This window comes from Neospora caninum, chromosome XII (assembly GCF_000208865.1).
Source record: "Neospora caninum Liverpool complete genome, chromosome XII".
NCBI classification, from domain to species: Eukaryota; Apicomplexa; class Conoidasida; order Eucoccidiorida; family Sarcocystidae; genus Neospora; species Neospora caninum.
This window is the reverse complement of record NC_018398.1, coordinates 4,250,893-4,275,770: the sequence shown is the minus strand read 5'-3', so window position 1 is coordinate 4,275,770 and position 24,878 is coordinate 4,250,893. Positions and strand designations below refer to the sequence as shown.

The following is a 24,878-nucleotide window of genomic DNA, read 5'->3' as shown; positions in this document are numbered from 1 at the left end:
GCGCGCGGTGTGGGCTTTGTGTTGCGCAAACGCCTCTCTGTTGTGGAAAAGTGCCGCATTTCTTTCTCGTGCTGGTATTTCGACTGTGTGGTGTGGAAAGGGGCATTCGGCCTGCCTAGGAAAAACGCGTCTTCGAAACTGGCAGCTCTCAAGTTCGTTAGGGACACACTGGGGAAAGCCGCTCTCTTTAGGGCCGCGCCGCTGAGCCGGAAGCCCCGTGCTTTGAAAACCCGAAATCCCCCGCGCACAACCACCGACCGATTGCACAGTGAAGACTAAAATGCTTTCTCCTGTTTCTCGTCGGCTGCGCTGCAACTGCTCTCCTCGCCTGCCTGGTGAGAAACCACCCGTGCACGGGAGAAGGCGTGTGGACCGCAGGGCGTCTGGAGAAGTGAACGTGTGCAAGACGCGTCCTCAGACTCTGTTCCTAGCAGCACGCGATGGCGCGGGCAAAGCCTCTCCACATTCCGCTCGAGTGGCGAAAGGCCGTTCGGCCTTCAAAAACCACACAGATCCCTGCTGCGCGCTCCGGAGACACCTTTCTCTTGATCACAAAACGTTTCCCTGCTTCCGCAAGCTCCTCGCATCCAGGCTCGCCAGCCGTTTCAAAGGATACACACGATCTCAAACCTACGGCGTCAACGTCGCCATCAGCCCCCGGGGAGCCTCCCGAAAGGACACAATCTGTGCCAACCAGCACATGCATATATATATATATATATATATATATATACATACATACATACATACATACATATATATATATATATATATATAGGGAAAATTTGCAGAGGGAGAGCAAGCAGAGAAGATTAACTTGGGTCTGGTGCCGATTCCTTTTTCTCTCCGTGGACTTTTTGTGACTGTTCTGCAGTGATCATGTCAGTAGCGAGCGCTGCTGCGTCTCCCTTCAGTTTCTGTTGGTTGCGCTCCACAATCTTCACGATCTGCATGCGCTTCTCAGTCTCCTCTCGGTTGCACAGCTCTCCCCACACATTGTAGAGCGCAGAGACACAGCGCAGGATGAGAGCTTCGTCTGTCTTGAGAGCTTCGTCCAGGCACCTTTCGATGTTGCCAAAGAGGCTGTAATCTGGAAGGCATTTCGCCACTTTCTCGTTCGCGAGGAGCATGGCGAGGGAGGCGACTGCGGCCGACTGTGCCCTCGGGTTGTTCGTTTCTCTGGTGAAAGCGAGCATGAGTTTCACGTCCTGGACGTCTTGCTTTGACTCAGCAAATCTCTCCATTTTCTTGCCAATCTCTTCTTGCACCATCGGCGACGCCGACAAGTTGCACCAGCCCTCGAGTCCAGCAGCCCGCAACATGTCGTTCTCGCCAAAGAGCAAATCCCCGAAGCCTTCCCACGCGCCGCCGAGCCACGCACGCATGCGTACCTCCTCGTTCAGGGAACAGAGGTTGATCAGCGCGAGTGCGCCCTCGTACTGCAGCAACTCGTGGTTGTCCCTAAGCAACGGCGTGAGACAGGGGACGAGATCCAGAGCCTCGCGGTACGAAAACAGCGAGGGGTTCGTGGTGATGCACAGCTGCGCAGCCGCTTGACGGGCGTTTCTCTGGTCGTCGGGGTACTCCTCCAAGCCGGCTGCGGCCGTCAAGAGAGTTCGGATCCCGCCTTCGCGCACGATCGTGCCTCGGTGCCGCGCGTCCGCGCAGAGGAATTTCAAAGCCTGGGCGGCGGCGCAAAGGACATTCGCCGACGGCGGACTCGCACAAACATTCACAGAGATCGCATTCACCACGTTCAGGCCCAAGAGTGTGTCTCTCAGCTGCGCAGCGAGGGCCTTGTCTCCGAGGTCAACTTCGCCGTTCGGCGCCGGTTTCGCGCCCGCAGGCAGCTTCTTGAAGAGCTCCTCGAGTTGCTGCAGTTGTTCGTCGTCGATGTCTGCCAGCGGGCTTCCCATTTCGCCCTTCTTTCTCCGTTGCTTCTCTCTGTCTTCGCGCGACCGCATGATGTTGCACAGACTCTGAAGAAGGAGATACCGCGTCAGGTTGTTTGCCGGCCGTGAACCCGAGCCGGCCTTCTTCCCCTTGCCGCTGGCGTTCGCCACTTGCAGGAGCGTGCGCAGCACTTTGGTTCCCTTCTTGTCGCCCACCAACCGGTTTTTGAAGTCTGCATGGAGGCTGAGGAAAAAGAAAATCTCGAGGAGCGATCGGAACGTCTCTTCTTCGACGGCCAGCGAGCGCGGGGCCTGGGCCGACCCATCCCGGCTTCTTTCCCCCGTCTCGTGGCGACCGTCGCCGGCATGTCGAATCTCTGTCAGCAGCAGATCGAGAACCTCGTAGAAGTCGATCGAGTCAAACACCTGGATCCGAACGTCTTCATCGTGTACAGACAGCCGCGCGAGCGCCGCGGCCAAGCGCGCGCGCATCCAGCACCCCACACGTGCGGATCCGCCTTCCTCACTGCAAACCTTGGCGAAAACGGGGACGGCGTTCGCGTCCAGCAAGCTCGTTCGCAGTTCGGGGAAGTCCATGCACGCCAGCAGCACTTCCAGAGCTGCTTCCTGCTGTCGCCGGTGCGCGGCGGTCCCCGCAGTCGCGCTGTGCGTCGCACTGCCGCCTCCCGCCGCAGCCGCCAAGAGGTAAGGCAGAATTGAAGAGGCTGAGATCAGATACGCCCGGGCGACTTCACGAGCGGCGGTCAAAACCAAGCGCAACCCCTTCAAACCGACTGTGAGCGTGATCACGCTCTCCTCGGGATCAGCTGAAGGCTTGAAGTAGGGCGACAGCAGCTGGTCGACGAGGCGATTCATGTCCGGCGGCTCTTCCTTGCCGCGGTCCTTGTCTGCCAGCAACGCGATCAAGGTGATCATCAAATACTCCGCCTGGCCTTGCAGACGACTGACGGCCTCGACGCGGTCGAAAGTGCCGCCCCTCGCTCGTTTCGACGCGCTGCCCTGGCCTTCCGGTACTCGCGCGAGATCTGCGGCGGCCAGCTCATGCTCTGCATCGGCCACAATTTGGAGGGTGTCCTCGAGACACTTTTCGATCCCGTGGCGAAGGCGGACTGCCTGGACGCGTCCCCCCAGACGGCGCCGCGCATCCGCGACCCCCACGAGCGCAGCCACTGCCGCACGCTGGACTTCTCGGCTGTCTAGACACTCCATGCCGGCGGCGCACGCCTCGAGAAACGACGCGTCGTCGTCGAACTGGACCGCATGCAACTGCGAGACACAGCCCAGCGTTCGCAGCAGCCGGTCGCACGCCTCGCCGCGCCAGACGGCGCGAAGTTTCCCAGCCTCCTCGTGCGCTGCGTGGCTTTCGTGCGCTGCGTGGCTTTCGTGCGGCATCGCGACGCCTGCCCGAAGAAGCTGGCGCAGGCGCACGAGGAAGTCGTTGGAGGTCCAGAGCCCGTCGAGCGCTCGGCGGCACTCGAGGACGGGAGCTTCGATTTGAAGAGGCGCGTTTAGCGCCTCCATAGAAGGCGTGGCCGCGTTCGCCGTAGAGTCGTCTTCGTCCTCCGCATTCGCGTGGTGCTTCTGAACGACGGAGAGAAGCAGTTCCCAGCAAGCAGCTTCGACGCTGATGGGGAGGAACGCGCCTACGCCGTCTTGGTTGTCACACGTACCTGGCTCCGAAGCAGTGGTTTCTGCAAGAGATTCCATCGATCTGTGTGCGTCTTCTTTCGAGCCGGGGCCGGAACCGTCGATCTCTCTGTCCATCTGGCTCTTCAAAGCCGCGGCAATGCGCTTCAGACTGCCGTCTCTGAGGAACTGACGCTGCAGCTTTCTCTCCTGGACAAAGGCGCCGAGTTGCTTGAGCGACGCGACGCGTTTGGTCGCTGTCAGGGCAGAGCTGAGACCCGAAGTGATCAGAGACTCCGGCAGCTGTTCTTGGACGCGCGTCTCCTCCTCTCGCATCACCTTGTCTCGGACGCCTGCGAGCATCTCCTGAGCCTCTTTGTTCCCCGGCTGCAGGCGAAGACAGGTCTGAAGATCTTCGACGCACGCTTTTCGGTCGCCTTGAGCTTCCCGCGCACACGCGCGTCTGTAGTACCCTTTGACGTAGGACGGAAGGAGGGCGATCGCATCCGTGCAATCTGCCTCCGCTGCAGCGAACTGGTTCGCGCGCTGGTAGCAAAGGGCCCGGTTGCACAGCGTTTGGGCCTTCAGTTCGGTCACACGCTTTGAAACACTGGCGGAATCCCGTTCTGACGCATGTTTACCTTCAATCTGGGCATCGGTGGTAGTGCGCGCTGAGTTATGTGCACCAGCCGTGGCGCACGCTCTCACGTCGAGAGCTTTTGTGGCTTCAGCTAGGCACTGAGAATACGCTTCTATCGCTGCCTCGTACTTGCCCCGCTTGAAGTCGGCATTCCCCCCCTCTTTCAACGCCTCGAGGCGGCTTAAAAGATCAGCGGGCAAACCTGGATCCATGGTGTGTACGCGTGTATGTGCGGCGGAAGCAACGTTGCCGCGACAGTCCACAAGACGATCCCCCAACTCAAGACTCGGCGAAGAGCTTGCCAGTCTTGTAGTGGCCAGTCATTTGGTTTCGAAGCGAGGGCGCAGGCTTCTGCGCAGGCCAGCGCGTGAATCGACTGGAGCTTGCTCTGCAGCCACACTCGCTTCTCACGCGTCAACCCGAAGAGTTCCACCGCAACACACAGACAACGAAAGCGTGGACTCTCCGACGGAGTGAAAACTGACGAGAGACAGATCGATGTGGAGCGCCGAAAGGCAGCCAAGCTACCTGTCGCAAAGACTCGCGGGCTTGGGAGTGACCAGTGTGATAGCGAACTCCTGGGCCAGGACACGCGGAAAGAGACTTGGATTGTCGCACGGTGCGAAGGCAGCACGCGCTCAGAACACAAGGCGACCTCAAAATGTCCCGTGAAAAAAGAAACGCCAGTTAGGAGGGAGGGGGTTTGCGGATAGAGGAAAAGCACGACGGGAAAAAAAGCTAGCGCTGTTGATAATTCTTGAAATACAGCGGAAAGCTTCGCGCCACGCAGCATGCGACAGCGAAGCAACAGTCCCGAACGCTGAACTGTTCAGTCTTTGGTCGGGAAAAAGACTTAAACATCGCTGCTCCCAAAAAGCTGACGCCTGCAAAAAAATGCCCAAAGAAACGGTTGCAGAGAGGCTCACGGTATTTAGCGTCCACGAAGAACCGTCAGAAACGTTGCTGGCGTGCATGTCTTCGACTTCTCACGTGCCGATCAAACTGAGAGCCTCCAAACCCCGGGTGCGCGCCTCTCCGTTGTGTGTCTTGGCTTTTGGACCACGCGACGGGGCTGAATGCAGTTCGCTGCACTGCAAGTACGGCGCAGAAGCTCCCCGCTCTGTAGGGGTTCTAGTTATTCTCAGAGTTTTGTACGGAACGCGATGCGATACCGAAGCGACAGTAACATGGAAGAAAGGTAAATAATGTACTTTGCCCACGCCACGGTCCTTGCACAGCGGGCACCTGCGATTGTGCGCGTTCAAGGCACGTCACCCACTGAGTAGGGTAGAACGCAGCTTTACAACACAGAAAACCACGTTCATTCTGCGGGAGGCGGCGAGTAGACACATCTCAGATGTTTTGACTGATCGGGCGGGTTCATGCGTTTGTCCCAAGCAGCACAATGTGGCCTGTGTGCCTATGTCGCCAGCCGCCTGCTGCGTTTACATGTCTCGTGTGAGTCAATACTAAGCGCATGCATACTGGCCACAAAACGGGAGCAATTCAAGTCCCTCCTTCCGTAAATTATAAGATTACATTTTTAAACTAAGTGTCCTCAGCTATATTGGGGGTTCGGAAGTCGTTTTCCCAAGAACTACCACCGCATAGTTCCGGGGGCCGTTGGCGGATACAACACCCGGTTGAACTCACCTTGTCTGCAGTTTCTACGTGGTATCGCCTGGCCTCTGCCGCCTCACCTTTCAGCTCATGGTGCGTCTCACCCTGTCACCTGCCTGATACAATTGCTCCGACAGACGCTATCTCTCCAGTGACGCGAAATCCAGTGTAGAGTCATCTGTATATACATATACATATATATATACGTATATATGTATATACATATATATATATATATATATATATGTATTTCGTATCAGTACAGCTGGAAGGAGCCATCCAACCATGGTCGCGAGAGAAGCCCCAGCACGCGTGAACCATCTTGCTGGCTGACGGGTGTTATCAAGAGGCGGGGCGAAAAAGAGGATGGGGAAGAGTCCTACCTTGAAATGCGTCTCGTACCGATCTCGCACTGGAGTTGTCCGAAGCCTCATCAGCCTGGAAGACGATTCAGAGATGGTTGCCAGGCCACACTGACTCATAGAAGCAGCACGGCAGTCTGGCGAGGGAGGCGTCCGCGAGAAGTCGTACACACAGACCGTCGTTGAGTGTCCCTAGAGGAAAAGTGCAACATTAGAGTGTTTTCGATGGACTACAGTGCGCCTCGCCCCTCGGAGTGTGCTTTTGCAATTCAAAGTACAAAGCAGTGCCCACCGGGAACGCACACATGATCCCTTCTTGTCGATGCTCCAGATGCGGGATACACAAAATAATGCGTGCTGTTTTTTTTTTCGAAAATGGAAACAGCACATAACAGAGGAAGGGCTGGGGACAGGAAGAAGCCCGCGGTTGAACGAAGACACTGGGGCGTGAAGGTAGAGGCAATAACGGGAGGGAGACGTAAATGCCGCCCGCTTGTCTAGTCGCGTCCTGACAAATTTGCCCTCGGAAACAGCAGAAGACTCGCCATGCTCTCGGTGAACAAGTACACACTGTCAGCGTTCCTGTGACCCTTGCTTTGGGATGGGGCTCAAGTGGATCTTGACAAGTCGGGAAAACAGGGCTGAAGTGTGGTCTCTCTCCCTACAAAACTTCAGGACATCTAGACGCGCCCCGGCGCTTGAGTCCTCTCCCGTCGGGGAGGGTTAACTCCACACAACTTTTTCCCGAATAATCTAGCTGTCAAGCGCAAACGTCTCTCCCAACTGGACTTTTGCGATCTCGAGTGTCTCAAACGCGTTGCCCAGAAAATCTGCGGGCTCATCAGTGGTCACTCAAGAGAGGTAAACAACGCTGCCGCCGGATTATCCCGTTTTTGGCAACCTTGCCGTGTGATATCAGAACGCTCCAGCAGGCATCGACGTACAAAGATTACACTGGACTCTGCCATCCCTTGCCTTCCACGGTGAACCACTCTTGGCGGGGGAACGGCGGCAGTCCGCGAGCGAAGCGAGGCTCTCCGGTTCGCGCCACGTTTTTTTGTCCGCTATACGGCAGATCACCAGCAGCGTCGAGTGCTTGTGCGCCAGGCCACTTCAAGCGTTCAGCGAAACCGATTAGCGAAACTAATCCTCCCTCAGACGGGCGCAATCAGGAGGCTGTGGAAAATAACACCGAGCAGACGGAGGGCAGTTCTCGCATGTATACGTGCAGGCGCTGCTCTGCGCCGAAAGCAGCTGAGCAGGTGTCCGTATCCTTACTTCACAATTACATTTTGCGGATACCTGTGTTCTTGATAAACAGTCCCTGGAACGTTTAATTGCAGCCTTATCCGCATCCTTTATCCTGAAGTTGCTGTCCCCGGCTCTATTAAATACTTGCACGCCCCTAACCTGCACGGAAGCGGAGACGTTGCTGCGGCGTGTCTGCGCGAGAGCGGCTTTTTGTCTCTAACGTTTTTCTTGGTAAGCCAGAGTCAACATCGTCACAAGTGAATCTCTCGCTGGTAGCGTCTTCACGTCGCTCCGAACCGCTTGTTTCTTCGCGACGACGTGCTGCAGAGCGTCACGGACAGACCTCTTATGGCACCGTGTCTTCAACTTCGTCGGTGACTCTCTTTCCGTATCCGATGACCACGCAAAAGTTCCCGTACGTGCAAAACGCGGGCACGCCTCTCTCTGTGTCGGCCACGATTCGCTTGAACTGCCACCAAACGGGACTGCAACGCTTTCTCGAAACCGAGGAACGCCACCTCGGGCAAGCAGAAATTTCTCGAAAAATTGCCGTCGCATGCAGCTGGTGTGTGTCAAAAGAGTGTCCGTGCGGAGCTCGTTTTCGAGACGAGAAACGTCCCAGTTGCAACTGGGCAGTGTTGCCGGTCGTGTCCTGTCTCGCGGTGCGCATCATCCGCGTGCGACTGGAGGGGAAATCTGCCGTCAAATTTTGATGAACTTCTCTCTTGTACAGGACTTTCCGCTGCAAAACGAACATTTCACTGTGGTTGCTCGACTCCGTGCCGGGGTTTAATCAACGGGTCTTCCTTGAAGGGACAACTTTTGCCTGGCCACGCGGAGACGAGCGGCGGGCGGGCTGCTAGCTCAAAGCACATGCAGACTGTTTTACCTTGCCTGTGCCGTCCTGTTTTTTGTGGAAGCCAAAGCTCATTTCGACAGTGTCGTCCTGCCGCATGCGCATCACCGAGTTGAGCAGCGCTCTCGCGTTTTCTTTCAAGTTGTAGCAAACAGTTCCACCCACGTGTGCGGGGGCTTCTCGCTCGTGTTTGCTTGATGTTAGAACCTTTGGTTCCCTCCCGAGTGTAGTGTAACCCGGCCGAAGCATGGCCCGGCTTTGTGCGTTTTAGCGTTTCTGAGCAGTTTCCAACGGATACACTGCCTCACAAAGCGCAGCTCCGCGGCACTCGCTTCGCTGGAGATCTGAAGCATTGAAGGATCCAGGCAGTGGCAACGAACTCGCCCCCTTCCCATTTCCTGGCATCTTTGATCAACATGCAGTTTTCAACTGTCTTGTGCGTGATATCGACGTTAGTGGTAGGCGGTACTTTGGTAGAATGTGGGGAGTCTGGCAAGGTGTATGCGGCGAACGAGACGGCGGATGCCGCTCCGGCATCTTCTTCCGCGGAACACGATGTAGAATCTTACCAAGGCATGGGTGAAAGCCCTCTTCATACTCACGAGGAGGCAAATGCAGGTGCGATTGCATCCGAGTCTGGGGATTCCCACCCGTCGCCAGGTGTAGTGGAAGGCGCCGGTGGTCCTCTCCATCTGGTGAACGGCAGTCTCCCACCGTTCGAGGAAGACATAGAGCTCAGACGAGAAGACACCACACGACAATCCCTCGTGGCCAGCGTCTCTCAGCAGCCACCAAACTTGGCGAAAGTGTAAGTGCAAGGATGTTCCCTAGGCCGAGCAGAGCCGGCAGACGTGTGCTTGTCACGCCGTTCCTAGCCAGAGGCATCCGCGTGTGCGCGAGCTGTCAGACGTTTTCTTCCTGGTTGTTGTGGGCGCGTCGGCCGCGCGGGGTGTCGAGGCGCCTAGTGTGTCTTTGGTGAAAAGCGACGAAGCCGAATGCCTTGGCGTTCGTGATTTTTTGAGACCACGGGCGTGGGCAAACGGAGGTCAGGTTTCTGGCGACGGCTGCATCCGGGCACATGTCTCTCTTGACCGATTACCACCGACCGCAAGTCACACAATCACATACACAGTCCGAGACTGCGAACAGCGCTTCGAGGAGTCTCTGAAGAGAGTACCCTTCCCACGTGCTCACAGAATGCCGTAGTCGATCCAGCGGGATCCTCAGCGAGTCGCGCATGTGGCGCTCTTCCCTGCCGACTCGCGCGCGCCCCCGTTTGGCTGTTGACCTGAGGAATGCACACGCCCGACCGTGGGCAACTGCCGCCAGGAAATCCGGTCCATGGAGTCCGATCGTGTGCTGTTTTTCAGGGCGAGCAGAGTCGCTGCGCCTCTTCTCGCAGCGTTTGGACAGAAATCCGCTTCTCACATTGCTCCGCGTCTTGACTGGGCTTTCGTCCGTAAGCAGCAACGCGAGTGGTACCGTAGAAGCCGACGCAGAGGTCCGGCGCGACAGGCTGTGCACCAAAGGCAGCGAGCAGCGCCGAGAGGAAAACAGCGGTTGAAAGGGTGCAAAGACGCCCAACCCGGCGAAAGCTGAGGGCCGGCCGCAGCGTGGTCCCCTCCCATGCTGCGAATGGTGGCTTACCTCAAAGTCGTCCTTCTCATTTCTCCGCGAGAAGGGATGCAGCCTGGCACCGCCATGATCCGCAAACGTGGGTGGGTTTTCAGCACACCCGCAGGTGTATATTGACCGCCGAGGCACTGGAAATATTGACGTGGCGGCCTGTAGCATTGGTTCAAGCAGGCTTGTGCCCGAACGTAGCTCAGGGAGGAGCCGACGTTCTCCACCTCAGCGCTGTCGCTTCGCAGCCACATATATACTCTGCGGCCCTCGCATTCGCGCGACTCGGTTTTTCGGGGGGAACAGCTCGTTGTACTCGGCGCGTTGACGATCCTGTGGTGTCCTTTGTTTGCGCCACAGGGGACGTGCTGGATGAGTAAGCGAGACGCCCGTACCTCCTGCATCCTGAGTCTGACCCAGCGAGTGCCGAGCTCGAGTCCATCTCTTTCACAGCATCGCTTTAGCATGTGCTTTGCGACCTGCGCATCTCGAACTCGTAGAAACACGTGTTCCCCATTCCACACAAGACGCGCTCCGGGTGTTATCACCGCGCACGTCTTTCCGGAGCCACCTCCGGTCCACCTTGAGTTGTTCAGAGGCGCCTTTCCCGCCGAGATTTTCGGGTTTAAAGCACGTCTCTCTGTCGCTTGCTATCGGAACGACCGACTAAAAAGCCGTCGGTTCGAAGGATTGCTGCTAGCGTGATTGCCTCACGAGTCAGGCGGAACTCGGGAACTGGGTGTTCGGCGGCAAGGGGAAACCGCCAGCTTCTACGGGTCGGCGCCTGCGTTCTGCCGAGTCTGCATGCAGAGCCGTTTGTGTGTGGCACATCGCCGAACCTGACAAACCACGAAACTTCCTTGTCATCCCGTTCTGGGCGCATGCCTCGACCTCGTTTCCTGTCCTGTTTGTGCTGCAGCATGAAAGACTTTCAAACAGCAGGCTTAGGGATCGGAGCACACACGGGAGATCAAGTTGCGGACCAAGCTAGACAGAAACAGTCGTTCTACTGTAAGACACAGATCCGATTGCATCTTTGCGGCTTTGCAGTTTTTGTGGGTTCTGAGGAGTTTTTTGAACATTGATGACTGCAAGGATCAGTTTTGCCTACGCGACTGTGCGGAGGTTCCGCCCGAGTCTGGATGCCTCTGGCGAGGCTCTCGGCCTCTCCATGTGCACTCGGCCGTGTGTGTGTGTGTGTGTGCCGATCGCGTTCCCCGTCGCGTTCGCTGCGCGATGGCCCTCGGCTCATCTCCGTTTTTCAAGGTCTCTTCGGTTTTTCCGGCAGACACTGGCTGCGGGGTTTGTGTTGGGCTGAGTGTCGCCACGTGCGTGGGATGTCTGCCGCCTCTCTCCCTCTCTCTGCCTGTTCCTCTCAGGGATGTCGCCGTGGAGATGGTGGATGTTCTACGTGAAACTCCCGGATCTTGAGGTGAAGAAGTACGAAGAGATGAAGGACGCGATGCGAGCGTTCGAGAACTCCAGCGAGCCTGTGACGAGACAGGTGTACGCAGGCAGTGCCGAGCTCGCCAGAGCTCTCGGCATCCCACCTGCAGCGCTGGCTCGAGGCTTCACCGTGAAGATATGTCACTTGAGCACAACTCAGCCGTGGAAAGCCCTTACGGAGACTTTCTTGAGGAAGACGTTTCTGCTCCCTGACTGGCAGTTTTTCGTTCCGCTCCTGGCCGCAGCCAGAGGGACGGCGGTAGCGGCGACGTTCCAGTTTTTCCCACGAACTCGTGGCAGCCTCCGACAGCTTGCAACCCAGGTTCCACAAAAGCTCAACGTGGTCATGGTGATGGCCGAGATGGTGGCGGCTGTAGAGGCTCTGCATCGCCTTGGAATCCTCCACAGATCTCTCTCGCTAGATGTGTTCTACGTCAACCGGGAAGGGCACATCCAACTGGGCGATTTCGAGAATGCCACTCTGGACGGCGTCTACCGGCCGATCTCTGATATGGCAAAACCTGTGCAGGAAGTCTACATGAGGGTGTTGCGGCGCTTCAACGTGGCGGTCCTCCAAACTCCGGCAGCAGACGTCTTTTGTCTGGGGAAGGCCTTTGAATCGCTGGCGGATCTCACAGATCTGGAAGGCCAGGAGCGGCTCTTGGTGGAAGTTGCGGCGGCTCGCATGACCCAGGCAGAGGCGGAGAAAAGACTGAGTCTCCAGGAAGTTATGGAGAACAAACTTTTCGAAGGCGTCGATTTCGGCGCCGTTCGCGCTCGCAAAAACCCCAGCGTCTACGGGAGCTACGCGCTGCGGGAAACACTCACGTCAACGGACGGAAACGCCTCAACCTGGGCGGACGACAGCGACGACGAGTCCCTTTACGACCCCAGTCCAGATGGAAAGTCTGCTTACGATACAGAATGGAAAACATCCAGCGCCGAGCCGACGCGCTCGTAACAACCCTTGCGATCTCACGCTGTTCCTGGATGCCGGCGGCCGTGTGAGAACGCATCCGCTGGAATTCCCCAGCGCCACAATGAGGCGAGGCGGCTGGTGCTCGGTTCGGTGAACCGATTTAGGGTGAGCAATATGTTCGATTGACAGTGCGACTTGAGGACCTCACAGCATGCGAGCAGCGACTCCGTGCTGCAGTTTATCTGTTTGTTTCAGCTAATGATGGCGGTGCACGAAAGTGTTGTGTTTCACTGCGAGACACCGCCGCTAAGCGGGCTGCCGCGACCGTTGTGTGCACGAGCGCGGCGTCTTGCGTTATAGGCGAGAGTCAGGGGATCAGAAAAGGGATTCATGTGAATGTGGACACTGGAGGCGTTGCCGCGCGGTTGCGCGAGCCGCTTTTGCGCCCAAAGTCCAAAAACGCGCTCCACACACACTTCCCGCCCTGCCGTAAACAGGTCTGAAGCCTATGTCCAGCGTCTCTGACAACTTTGTCGGGAGGGACGTGTCCCGTAGCGGAGAAAAAAACGCCGGCAACCCACTCTCTCCCAGGCAGAACCTGCCTCCACCTTCCGACACCCCAGACAGCGCACACAGAAGGCAGGGGCTGGTGACTGTGTTGAAAAAGTGGACTCGGATGTCCACGCGGGCGGGTTTAGGCCTTCCGCGGTCCTGTATGTCCGTGGGAACTCCACACGGTCAGTAGCTTTCTCAGTTTTGAGCGGCAACGCAAAACGTGGTCGTCTCTCCGGCGGCCGGGACCGCCAACGAGTCAGCCGCCAGACGGAGGTTTAAGTTTGCAGTGCACGTCTAGCTCGACGCGTGGACAGAGTTTTTTTCTGCCGAATGCCTATCTTTGCAGTTCACACTACTACTATAATACTACAGTGAGGCGCAAGTTTTGCAATTTGTCAGTGCGTCCGTTCCGCCCCTCCTAGGCCGGGCGAGTCGCTGTAAACAGGCCGAGCGCAACCGACTGCTGGAGCCAGCAAAGCAGTTGTTGGGTGGGCGCGGTTTCTAGCCAACCGATGTGATGGGAACGCGGAAGCCGGGCGGCCGCTGTGTGTGGAGCCTTGTCTTTTATCTGCCTGATGCACCTATTGCAGCGGTGAGTCTGCTGCTGCGGCACTGGGCCTCGAACAAACCTAAGGCGGCGTGCAATCGTCTCTGAGGCTCATCACGTTTCTCGTTCCCCGCCTGAAATTGCGACAGGCCCGGCCCTCGTCGTGGGGCTGTGTTTGCCACACTGAAAGCCTGTCCTGCCACTGGGTGTGCTCGGCAACTGCCTCGTGAAGACGCCCGCCGTCCAATCCCCTGAGTGTCTCTGCGAAGCAGCGAAGGGGACTTCCCTCTCAGAGAGACGCCGGGCGGATGTGCAGGACAGGGTTCCCCACAGGCGCTGTGCCGAGCTCTTCCCATTCTTCTTCCTCTTCGTCTTCATTCTCTTCGTCCGAGTTCGCCCGAAGCCATTCGAACCCTGACACAGGAGGGGAAAACAGCACCACACACGCCACAAGCACTGAGAGGGTTACCACCTTTGCATTTCCCACTTTTGCAGTTCACTTCCTGCGGCAGCGCGCGTTGCTGGCAAGAGTGTCGTCTGCAGTTGATACGGAGTGTCGATGCTTCCAAACACTTCGAGACAACAGTGGAAAGCAAGATTTATCGGAACCGCGCGCACGCGCCGGAGCAAAAAGGCGCGCTTTCGGTCGCGACCCAAGCGCCAACAAAAGTGCCGCGGGGTGGGATCCTGCGTACGAGAAGAGAGCTGCGATGAAGCAGAGACGGGGCGGGAGCGACAGAAGAGCCGGAGACGGCCAAGAAAACAACAGGGAACTGAAGAAGAGATCGAAACGGCGTTTCGAGCTCCCCGGCTTCTGAGATCGGGTGTTCTCCCTGTGTGTCAGCGAAACCTTTCCTTCCACACTTCAATCTGCGCACTTTGCTTCCCTACACACACGCCCCTCACGCTTCCCACAGTGTGTCCCCGTCTGCACAATCAGTTTACCTCTCCCCCCCTTCCCTCCTCACACCTGCCTTTTGACGCGCCTTCGCCCTCTCCGTTTTCTCCCTCTCAGAGACGGAAACCGGACTGCACTCCCCATCTCTCTTCCCACATCTCTACTGTCTCTGTTGTTCGCTTCACTTCTTCGTCCCACGGACCTCCGAGCACGCCTTGCGCCACAGAGCCGTCGGCTGCATGTGAGCGTGCGTGTGTGACTCCTGCGTCCGGCTCGGAGACCCGGCCGTACTAGTTTTTCTCGTCTCTTTTCCCCGCGAAAAGAACGGCCTCTATCAGCCGCTCCGCTTCAACTCTTTCCGCCTCTTTTTCTCCCACCTTTTTGCTTTCTGCGGCTGGCTTACCTCCGGTGTCCCAAACGCTGATGCCTCCGTCCCCACGCCCCACATACGCTTCTCGTCGCTTCTCGTTCCACACGACGCATCTCACTTGGTCTCCTTCGTTTCTCTCCACCCCCGCGGCATGCGCGGCTTCCTGCCTGATCCCTGTGACGACTTCCAAGACCACCAAACCCTCGCCCCGGCCAGTTAAGACGAAGCGTCCAGAGGGACTCAACGTGAACTGCGTAGGCGCCCACCTCGCGTTGGCTGCGCGTGTCTTCTTCCTCCCCTCGCAAACCGCGTCAGGCGCTTCCTGTCGACCGCGCCGTCTCCGGACACGCGAATCCTCTTCTTCCGCAAACGCATCCCGAGGCATCTGCGCAGGCGAGGCGTCCCGTGGAGCCCTACCGGCGCGGTCCCCACGCGGCCGTCCGTCTCGCCCCGCGCCTCGCCCACGTCGCTGCGCGCCCGCGACCCTGGGGCGGTGCGGCAGAGGCCGGAGGAGATCGTAGTGAACGAAACAGTGCCATCCCCAGTCCGCATTCCACAGCCGCATGCAGCCGTCTGGCCCCGCAGAGAGGACGAACCGGCCGTCGCTCACAATCTCCGTGACGCCCGCTTCGTGTGCGTAGGCGGGCGCCGACGAGGCGGGAGACTGCAGGTGGAGAGAGACGCGCCCGAGTTTTCTGGAGGAAACCCGCGAAAAAAGAAGACGATCCGTGACGCCTTCGCGCCGACCCAAATAGGACAGTCCCGTTGTTGATTCCAGAAAGCCGCCTTTCTCAGCTTGGCCTTTCCCGGCGACGGGACAGCCCCTGGGTGCTCCGGGGGCCTTCACGGGACGGGACGAAGACGCCCCTTCAGAAGGCAGAGAAGACGTGGCGCGCGCAGCGGAGGACGAAACGGCGGGGCGGCCGCTGCGGGCGCTCACAGGCCGCGCAGGTTCTCTTTCGTTGGCCGCGAGAGACGCCTGTGGCGCATGCAGCGGTCCGTTGCTTCGCCGAGGAGAAGGGACGGAGACGTCTCTCCGCGGAGACAGTGGAGACTCTGCAGGTGCGTGGTGGCCCCGGGGAGGACGGAATTCCCCCGAACCTCGGGTCTGAAGATGTTTTCGCATGAGAGTTCCATATTCTGAAATCAGCGAGACAGAAACAAGCGCTTCGGCTCCTCGCTCTTCTTCCTTCGACTCGCGAGACGCGCCTCTTGTCTTCCGGTCGTTTCCCTTGCCTTGTTTGTCCGACGGCTCATTCCCGCCCGAGAAGTCGCCGCCGTTCGCCTTCTCCCTCTCGCGCGTTGGCGGACCGCGCGCAAACGAAGAAGAAGAGGAAAAGGATAGAGGAGGCACCGGCGATTCACCAGAGGTGGGAGGCGTGGCGAGGCTCCCGGCGTTTCCCCCAGACGAAAGCCGTGCAGCCCCGCCTCTGCCTGGCGCACGCGAAGACCGCAGACGGGCAGCAGAGAAGCGCCTCGCAGAACCTTTCTCTTTTACTTGGGCGGGCGGTAAATAACAAACGCCTGTGCGACGTCGTCCCGGCGCTCGCTTTTTAATCTCGACACGCGCTCCCCTCTCTTCGCCGTCACTCTGCGAGCTCTCCGAAGACGACGAGGCGCGAGAGGATGAAGAGGAAGAAGAAGAGGAAGAAGAAGAGGAAGAAGAAGAGGAAGAAGAGGAAGACGAAGAGGGAGAAGAAGAGGAAGAGGAAGGAGAAGAGGGAGAGACGCGGGGGCAAGACACCCCTGGTGGAGAGGAAGAAACGGCGAGTGCGGCTGAAGGCGCCGCTTGTGTCTCCCAGGGAGATGAGCGAGTGAAACAAGACTGCGACGAATGTGGCGAGTTCCTCTGTGCGGTTCGGGCGGTCGAAGAAGCAGATGCAGGACCTGAAGTCGTCGATGAGGAAGTTGGAGGAAACGAAACGAAGGCCGCTCCTCCCTTTTCTTTGGTGTCTTCTGTGTCGCTACAGCGGAGAGACGCTCGCTGCCTCTTTTTAGCGTCTGTCTCCGTTGGTTCACGTGCCTCTTTCTGCCCACCCTCCCGAGAAGATACAGCGTCCGCTCGTTCCCCTTCCTCTCTCTGAGAATGACGAGGCCGAGAAGCGTCGCATGCTTCCGTGCCCGCGTCTCCACGCACTCTCGCCTTCCTTCGCTCTGCCTCCGTCCAACTTGGCTTCTGTTCTCTCTCTTCTCGCTGTCCCTGTTCAGCTACCAGTGGGCGATAAACGAGCTCAAGCGCCGGCATGTAGGGGAGCAAGGCGCCTCCACCTTTTCTTCGCTTGACTCGGAAGCGAGGAGCCGAATCCTCTTTTGAAGGATTTGCGAACTTCCCTCCCAACCCGACTTGCTCTTCGCGTTCTTGAAGAGGCGCGCGTCGGAAAAAAGAAGTTTTCACTTCCCGTTCCGCTGGCTGAGACACCTTGTCTACCCGCACATGGTGCGCACGCGAGGAAGACACAGAGAAGCCCGACACTCCACGCACAGAAGAGGAAGGAGAGGGAGAAGAGGAAGACAGTGCCTTTGTCGACCTGTAGTTTAGAAGGATGCGCCACGCATTAGCGGTTTCTTCTTCGTCGTGCTCCATCTCAGCCGGACGGATCGGCCAGGAAGAAGAGGAAGCAGGAGGAACGGTGTCGTGAGATGATGCACCAGTTCGACCTGAGGAACTCGGAGGACGGCGGCGCCTCTGCAACTCGCTTTGAGAAGCTGAAGGCGCAGCAGATGAACAAAACGAAGAGGACGAAGAGGAAGAAGCGGGATGCTCCTGCCATAGCTCTGAAAGTTCGTCCAGAGAAGGTATGGCGCACCCGAACACCGAAGACGATGCCGAGGAAGAGGAAGAAGCGGAAAAAGAGGACGAAGAGGCACAGGGAGAGGAGGACGAAAGTGACGACGAAGATGACGAAGAAGACCGAAGTCGGGAGGTAGAATCTTGTGTCTCTGTCTTCGCCGGGAGTGGTTGTCTCGAGGATGCGCCTCGAGACGGCAATGCTGAAGAAAAACAATCTTCAGATAAACACTGACGCGTTTCGAAAAGCGGAAACGAACGACCCGTCAGAATTGCAGCTTCACGAGCTATGCCAAAGCGGCACCCCACACTGTGACAACTGATGACGCCCTGTCTGCCATAAAGAGAGACTTTTTCGAAATGCAGATCAATGCATAGACGAACCTATACTTCCATGAAACCATATATATATATATATATATGAATGCGTATATGGATATACATGCATATATATATGTATATGTATGTTTGTGTTGATGTATAGGTGTGCACATCTCAGGGAGCCAGAAAGAGGGACGCGGAAATTAGGTTAAATGCGCCGCAACCGCGGGTGTCGCCGGTGCGCACCGTCGAAAAGATCATCTTGCGAAGGGCCCTGGTCGGCGGGCAGCGTCGTGCCGTGAATTTCGAGGAAGTCGCGATCAGGGACGAGGTGATTGAACTGAAAGAGGGAAGCATCGCCCTGCCGAATATCCCACGTTCGCATAGTCCTAAAGAGAAAACACGCGCAATCGCAAAGCAAGAAAACCAAGGTGGACCAGGCACACGACAGAGCTGAACGCAATAGGGTACAACGGATACACTCAGATGGATTCACCTTCTCTGATTCGGGAGGTACCTGGGTGAGATACGTAAACACGTGTCTATGCATCGCAACAGAGCTATACGCACATTGACCCTTCTGAGCTCGGACAGCCCCAGTTGTGACGCGGGACGGCCAAAAGAGACGCTTTTTCGGAGTGAAGACGTCGACAGATAAGAAAGAGGGAATCGTGAGACGTAGGCAAATGAGGTGTCGAGGCGTGTTCGATAGGTATGGCATGTACGGAATTCTAGAAAGAGCGATAGAGATCGTTGTGGACATGTCTGTGTGTGGAGAAGCATGTGTGCAGGGATCCAGATATTCGCATTGAGCTCTGCAGAGATACAGGGAGGTCACTCTTTCTGTCCCCTCACACGCCTTGTGAGGCGCCTTCTGGAAGAACCAGTGGAACGCGAGGCGTGCACAGACAGAGAGAATAGAATCTGCAGTCCCTATTTTGCGTGTGCGCCTTTCAGAGAACCTCACCCGTCTTGGCCGCCAGAAAAGATCTCGAAAGGACGCCTCGGATGCCAACAAACGCTCAGCACCGGGCCTTGAAAGCCGGCGAGAAGGAGGGGCGTTGCAAAGACACGCAGAGAGGAGAAGAGCGAGAAGGCGGTTGCATGCGTTGCTTCGCGAAAACAGAGACTCCGACGTCGAAGCTTTTTACCCAGCGGTTTGCCGCCGAGCCCCTTGTCAATGGAGTGGAAAAGAAAAAAAACGCGTTCTCCCAAAGAAGACGAATTTCATGCCGGCGCCGACGCCCCGCGATTCGCGCACATGCAGCCCAGCGTCATATCTCGGCGTTTTTTGTCGGCGCGAACGCCCAACCGGCGCACACAAACGTAGAAAGACACAGATGGACGGTCGCGACTCTGATGCGTTTGGATGCATTTGCCTGTTTGACCGAAACTGCGAAGCGTCTTTTAAGCAGCCCAGTGCATCTACAACACATATGCACACAGGTATGGCATTCGATATTGCAATTGGCTTCGTACCCACCGGTATGACTGAGAAAAACGAACTTTCTTTTTCCTGATGGGGGGTTACCTTGATGGCCGAGCAAAGTTAGCGTGGGGGCTGCAAGGCGCAGATCGCAGAGCTGAAGAGTTCCGTTTCCTCCGCCGCATGCCAGGAGGGGGGTGAGAAGAGCCGCCGTTTCGCTTCTATTTTCGACGAAGGGCTGATACTTTCCAGAGGACGCGTCTCCGGGGCAAGACGAGAGAGAAGAGGAAAAGGCCGCGCAGTGAACTGGTGTGCCGAGAGGGATGTCATACACACATTCCCAAGCATGGGTGTCCCAGACCTACAGCACAAAGAGAGGAAAGCGCGCGCCATTGAACGTCTCTCGCGTCCATATACCACTCTCTCTGCGTTTCAAGGCACCACTGCTGGTGAGAGACATATGAGCAAGCGCTCGCGAAAGCTTGGGCGTTTCCGGCCGTTCCACATTTCTTCACCGCTTCGGGCACTCTCGCTCGTTCGCGCCCGCCTCTCCTCTCGTTCCCCACTACCAGCAACTACCTACGCAAAAATACGTACTCTGTATCTTCATGAAGAGATACCGGCACATGTAGACACCGATCTCGTCCATTCTTTCTTCTCATGTCTCACTTTTTCCCTCGACCACGAAATTGATATATATATATATATATATATGAACCTGAATATGAATATACGCATGCATATAGATATAAAAACATATATATATATATATATATATCCATGGATGCGCGTTGGTGGTGCATTTCCACGGTCCTTTATCCGGCCCATGGGAGGGGCTCTAGGAGCTCTTTTTCCAGACCCGAGGTATCACCGAAAGGCTAGTCCAGAGTGGGGATTCTCGAGGTCCGGCGTGGAGGGAGCCTCCGGCTCTGCCGCTTCACACCCTGCCGCGCAACCCTCGGCGGAGGCTTCATTCTCTCGGCACTTCCGCTGTGTGCAGCCTCACCTTGACGACGGGGTCGAGGCCTGCGGAGACGAAGAGACCGTTATCGACCGGCAGCCAAGCGACAGTCGTGACACGTTGGTAGTGTCCTCGTCCGACTCCTCTTCTCGCTCCACAGGAAGACGAGGAAGAGGAAAAAGAGGACGAGGCGGAGAGGCGCGAATCGGAGCCAGCAAGCGGAGAGACGAGAGAGCCCGGCAGCGGCAGAAGACGCGACTGGCAGTGCGTGGGGTGGAGAATGCGTTTCGGCGGTCTGCGGAAAAGCAGGGAACAGCGGAGGCACGGCATCTCGCCTGTAGGCCCCGTCCTCGAAACGAGGCAACGCAGGTCGACGCAAAAATCCGAGAAACAGAAAGACACCTTTCGCGCCCCCACGCCTGCACCAGAGAGTGCAAGGTTTTCGCCGGTGCCGCTTGCGTGACTCAACAGTGAGAAACACGCGCAGAGGTGATCCAGTGTCTCCTCTCTTGGCCCCTCGCCCTCTTCTCTCTTTCTCCCGCTTCTCTTTCGGCTTCTCTGACTTCGATTTTTCTCGGCGAGTGACAAATCCCAGCGGCAGGCGACGCGTGATTGGTCCGTGGCCGCCGTTGAGTGCGTGCAGGATGTCGGCGTCGAGGTCGTAGAGTGAGACACGGCAGTCCACGCTGCCACTCAGCAGGAAGCGTCTGAAGAGTCGGAGCGCACACGCAGAGACCCGCGGGGACGAACACGAGGAGTTCACGAATTTCACTCGACACCGGTAGAAAGGGGCGTAACGCTGCCAACGTACGCTCCTCACGAGGCCGACGCCGGCAGCGCGCAGCACGCGAGGAAAAAAGGTGCCGAACGGAAGGAAGGCAACAGAGGCAAGCAGGGCAGCAAGAGCCAGTGGAAACAGTCGCCCCAGCCGAGGGCTTCTCCCTCGCGTGTCGCTGAGTTATCGGTCCAACATCTGTTGGGAGGCGTCGCGGCCGTATGTTTGCTGCGCCGTGGCGGGAAGCGCACAGTGAGGAAAAAGACAGGCAAAGTCGAGAAAAGGTTACCCAGTGTGGTCCAGAGCCAGGCGCGTGATCGACGCAGTGTGGTTGCTCCACAGGCCGCGACTCGTGCTCACGCCGAGGGTCCGCAGATAGCACGTCTGCACAGGAGAGGACAGAAACAGAGATCAAGAGAAGAAGGCGCCGAAGAACCCTGGACGACACCGGAGGCAGGCGGGAGAAAGAAATCGGAAGATTCGCAGGAACAGAGAGACAAAAACGAAAGGAAGAGAACGGAACAAAAATGGGGCACCGAACCTACGGGTTTCACCCGTCACATGTCCCCTTGGTTGGGTCCTTTTCCGATTGCGGTCTCTTGTGTATTCCCGTCTTTGACTTGTGCTTTCGGTGGTCTCTGGAGTTCCTCAAGCTTAAAGCTATGCGCTGTCGCGATCAGGGCGTGTGCGTTCCCTTCCTCTGTTTCTCGTCCTCGGTATCTTTTGCTTGGCGACTGCTAGCGCACGTCTTGGCGAGGCACCGCTCCTCTGTCCTGTCCATACCTCAAGGAAATAGGACAGCTCGTTCAGTCGGACTTCCCCCAGGCGTTGCTGTCTGAAATGGTCAATGAACAAGTTCCCGGAAACGCCTCGCGCGCGCCGCCACACATCTTGCTGTCTGTACAGCCGCGCCGCGAAACTCCGAGGCGCGGTGCGCGTCCCTTTTTCCTCTCGGCCCTCTTCTTCGCCCCTCTTCTCTCTTGCTTCTTGCTGTCCACAGCCTCCCACACAGCCAAGCCAGGTGTCTGCAGGAAACGAGACAGGCGAAGGAGAACGCGACGGAGAAGGAGCGGCAGAAAGGGAGGCAGAAGCCGCCGAGGCAAAGGCAGCCGAAGAGCTCCCGCGCTCCCTTTCCAGCGCTACGCGTGGAGTGGAGGGGCCATGGCTGCTGGAGACTTGCGCCCCGACTGTCTGGGAGGCATTTGGATCCACAAGAGAAGTGAAGAAGGAGGAAAACGTATGGTGCAAGGGAAGCAGAGCAGGCGAACAGACTGGCGGCAGAGGACGGGGAATTTGTTCAGACGAGACATCCCAAAGTAAAGAAAAGAAGGCGGGGCCGGCGGGAGGGCGACTCGCCAGACGATAGACAGACGGAGAGGCACGCGGCAACGCGTGTGAGACGACAGAGGCGCAAAACGACGCACGCGAAGCGCCAAGAGAAAACGGGAGAGACGCCGGGGCAAAAGAGACGGAAGGCGAGAGAGAAGGAACCGGAGCAAGATCACATAAGGGAGGCGACTCCGAAGCGGCGTAGGTCGACGACGAGGGCCATGACAAGGAAGAAGGGGCGCTAGAGGAAGGAATTGGAGGAAGAGGGGAAAAGGAACAGGACGAAGAAGAGCAGGAAGTATCGAAGATGGGCGAGGAAAAAACCAGCTGTTCCTCTTCTCGAGGACGAGCGTCTTCCTCGACAGCTGATAGCTGAGCGCCACGGCCTTCGCTGGGCTGCGGGAGCGCAGAGTCTGAGGCGCTCGGAAGCATGGGGAAAAAAGAAAGGGGATCCAGACTTTAGGAGGAGACGATCCCAGAAGCTGGGCGAGGAACAGCGACGGAGAGAGCGAAGAGCCCGTCTCGTGAGAACGGCGGTCACGGCGAGGAGTCGCTACCACCGGAGAGACGGGACGAGTGGCGAGCGAAACAGCCGAGTGAAAGTAGGAATCGAAAAAGGGAAAAGGTGAAGAAAACTAGTTGACCAGAAAGTGCGACTTTGAGGCCGGATGGAGACACTCAAGAAGAAAAAATGAGGACGCGCGTGATGGGGCAGCGAAGCAACGGCAGACGCGCAGCCGCATGACGGACGCGACACGTCGGAGGAGACTGAACAGGCAGAGAATGGCAGAGAAACGAGAACAGACGGAAGAAGGAATGAGGACGGGAAGATAAAGGAAATGAAGAAAACACGACACAGGGCCTGATGAGAAAGGCGCCGCCCACAAGCTACACAACGGCACCGCCAGAGTCGACTTAATCCGTGTGGCCGATGAAGCTTGTTCGGGGGAAAAGAGAAGTCTTAAAAGCAGGTTAACTCGAGCGGTTGCAGCGAGAGGGAGGAGCAGAGCTGCTGTTCCTCTCTGCGACTTCTGCTTGTCTTACTACTTCCGGGCTCTTGTTCGCCCATCTATATCCCATTGGTTCTGCCGGCCTCTGTAAAAAGTCGTGAGTGGAGGGCGCATGTTTCAGCAGAATCTGGGCGTACAAGAGATGTGTTCGCTAAACTCATCTGAATCTACTCACCATACTTTCAAAAGTTCTCTCTGACTTGCAAATCGGTTAAGGGAAAACTCATTTTGTGCGCTATCCGCGGCTGGCGCGAAGTTTTGAGAGGCGGTCGCTGTTAGGCAGATGCACATATGCGGGCTTCCCGAAACGACAGAGAGAAAAGTCCAGAACGCACGACGAAAGAAAGAGTAAGCGGAAGGAAGAAATCCGCCGTATTATGTTGTTTTGGTTCTCTGCTTGAGAAGAATCGATCCAAATCGTGTGGCAGGGTCGAAGCTCGAGAGACGAGCGTCACGTAAGATCCGAGCGGTGACTTGCACGCACGGCACTTCTCTCGGGAAAAAGAGAGCAGTCGTGCTTCGACACAGTGGCAACGCCAACCGTCCTGCAGTGTTCTTCTTGACTCTGAAAAAAGAAAGCCAGCTCTAGCAGCCACAGCGAGAAACAGCTCTCCTTGAGTAGCGAATTGCTTTTCATCCTGAGGAGTAACGTGCGCATCTTTCAAGTGTACGGACACCTGAATGCCTAGCACTTTCCTCCGCTGCTGACCGCTCGGCCTGCTTGGCTGCATGCACGGGTACCCAGCCGAAGATGACAGAAACGCAGGGAGAAAGGGAACTTCTGGATGCGACTTTATGCTACAGAGACAGGAAAACGCGACTTTTCCCTCAGTATCGCTCTTTTTTGCCATCCAAGACCGCCTCACGGCGGTCCTGTCTCGTGGCAGAGCAGGGCGGACAGACGTCGGCCTTGCGTGACCGGCACGAAACGGTGTCACTGCCTATTCTTCAATTTTGTCTCTTTTCCAGGGAAACGACCAGACCAAGTTCGCACTCCTCTTTTCCTCGTCTCCCCAAGAGTTAGAAGAGAGACTTTTTATGTTTCATCGGCGCAGACAGGCCACTACCTCCGCGCAAACCTTCTGGACCTTTCGCTCGCTCGGACGACATATACACGAACTGGAGGGCAACCACTTGATTTCAAAACACTTTGAGAGTGACGGAATCCAGGAAATCCTCATTTTCTTCGGATTATGGAAGAGGCTGTTCGCTAAAAATCACATCCTTTAAAAGAAGGGCCCAACGGCTTCTCACCGCGGCCACGAGAGTACGGCCGCCATTTGCGAGCTCGTGTACGTGTCTCTTCTCGTTTTCTCCAGTTTCAGCACAGCAGTCTGCTTTCTCGCCTTTCCCCAGCTTTTTTCACCTCTTGTATCCACTCGTTTTCAGGTCTGCTGAGTCTTTGTGAGTCTTCATCTGTTCACTTCTGTCCGTTTCTTGAACGTACCATCGCCGCGCTCTACCTTCCCTGTCTTCTCCCGTCCTGATTTGTTTCCTCTCTTTCTCGCTCCGTTGTCCTCTCGTCTTGTCCTCGGGCTGCTATCGTCTAGTTCTCCCCATATCCCGTCAAATTCCTCCGTGGCGCGGTGTATCTGGACTTCCGCTCGCGCACCTGTCCCCCCCGCTCCCCCGCCCCGCCTCA

General features: G+C 57.1%; 3 protein-coding genes across 3 annotated transcripts; 1 reads left to right on the top strand and 2 right to left on the bottom strand.

The window, feature by feature from the left end:
* Positions 1 to 812: 812 nt before the first annotated feature.
* NCLIV_065650 (putative TPR domain-containing protein) lies at positions 813 to 4,391 on the bottom strand (the record flags this gene model as incomplete). Its single annotated transcript, XM_003886116.1, has 1 exon — positions 813 to 4,391. The coding sequence occupies one exon, from the start codon at positions 4,389 to 4,391 to the stop codon at positions 813 to 815; it is 3,579 nt and encodes a 1,192-aa protein (XP_003886165.1).
* Positions 4,392 to 8,684: 4,293 nt separating this feature from the next.
* On the top strand, positions 8,685 to 12,298 carry NCLIV_065640 (putative Rhoptry kinase family protein, truncated (incomplete catalytic triad); the record flags this gene model as incomplete). Its single annotated transcript, XM_003886115.1, has 5 exons — positions 8,685 to 9,076; positions 9,639 to 9,727; positions 10,252 to 10,267; positions 10,811 to 10,902; positions 11,271 to 12,298. 5 exons carry the CDS (start codon positions 8,685 to 8,687, stop codon positions 12,296 to 12,298), a joined length of 1,617 nt encoding a protein of 538 aa, XP_003886164.1.
* A 1,349-nt stretch (positions 12,299 to 13,647) lies between these two features.
* Positions 13,648 to 22,658, bottom strand: NCLIV_065630 (hypothetical protein; the record flags this gene model as incomplete). Its single annotated transcript, XM_003886114.1, has 9 exons — positions 13,648 to 13,772; positions 14,660 to 17,332; positions 17,982 to 18,124; positions 18,703 to 18,769; positions 19,267 to 19,522; positions 20,168 to 20,417; positions 20,686 to 20,829; positions 21,187 to 21,281; positions 21,681 to 22,658. 9 exons carry the CDS (start codon positions 22,656 to 22,658, stop codon positions 13,648 to 13,650), a joined length of 4,731 nt encoding a protein of 1,576 aa, XP_003886163.1.
* Positions 22,659 to 24,878: the final 2,220 nt, after the last annotated feature.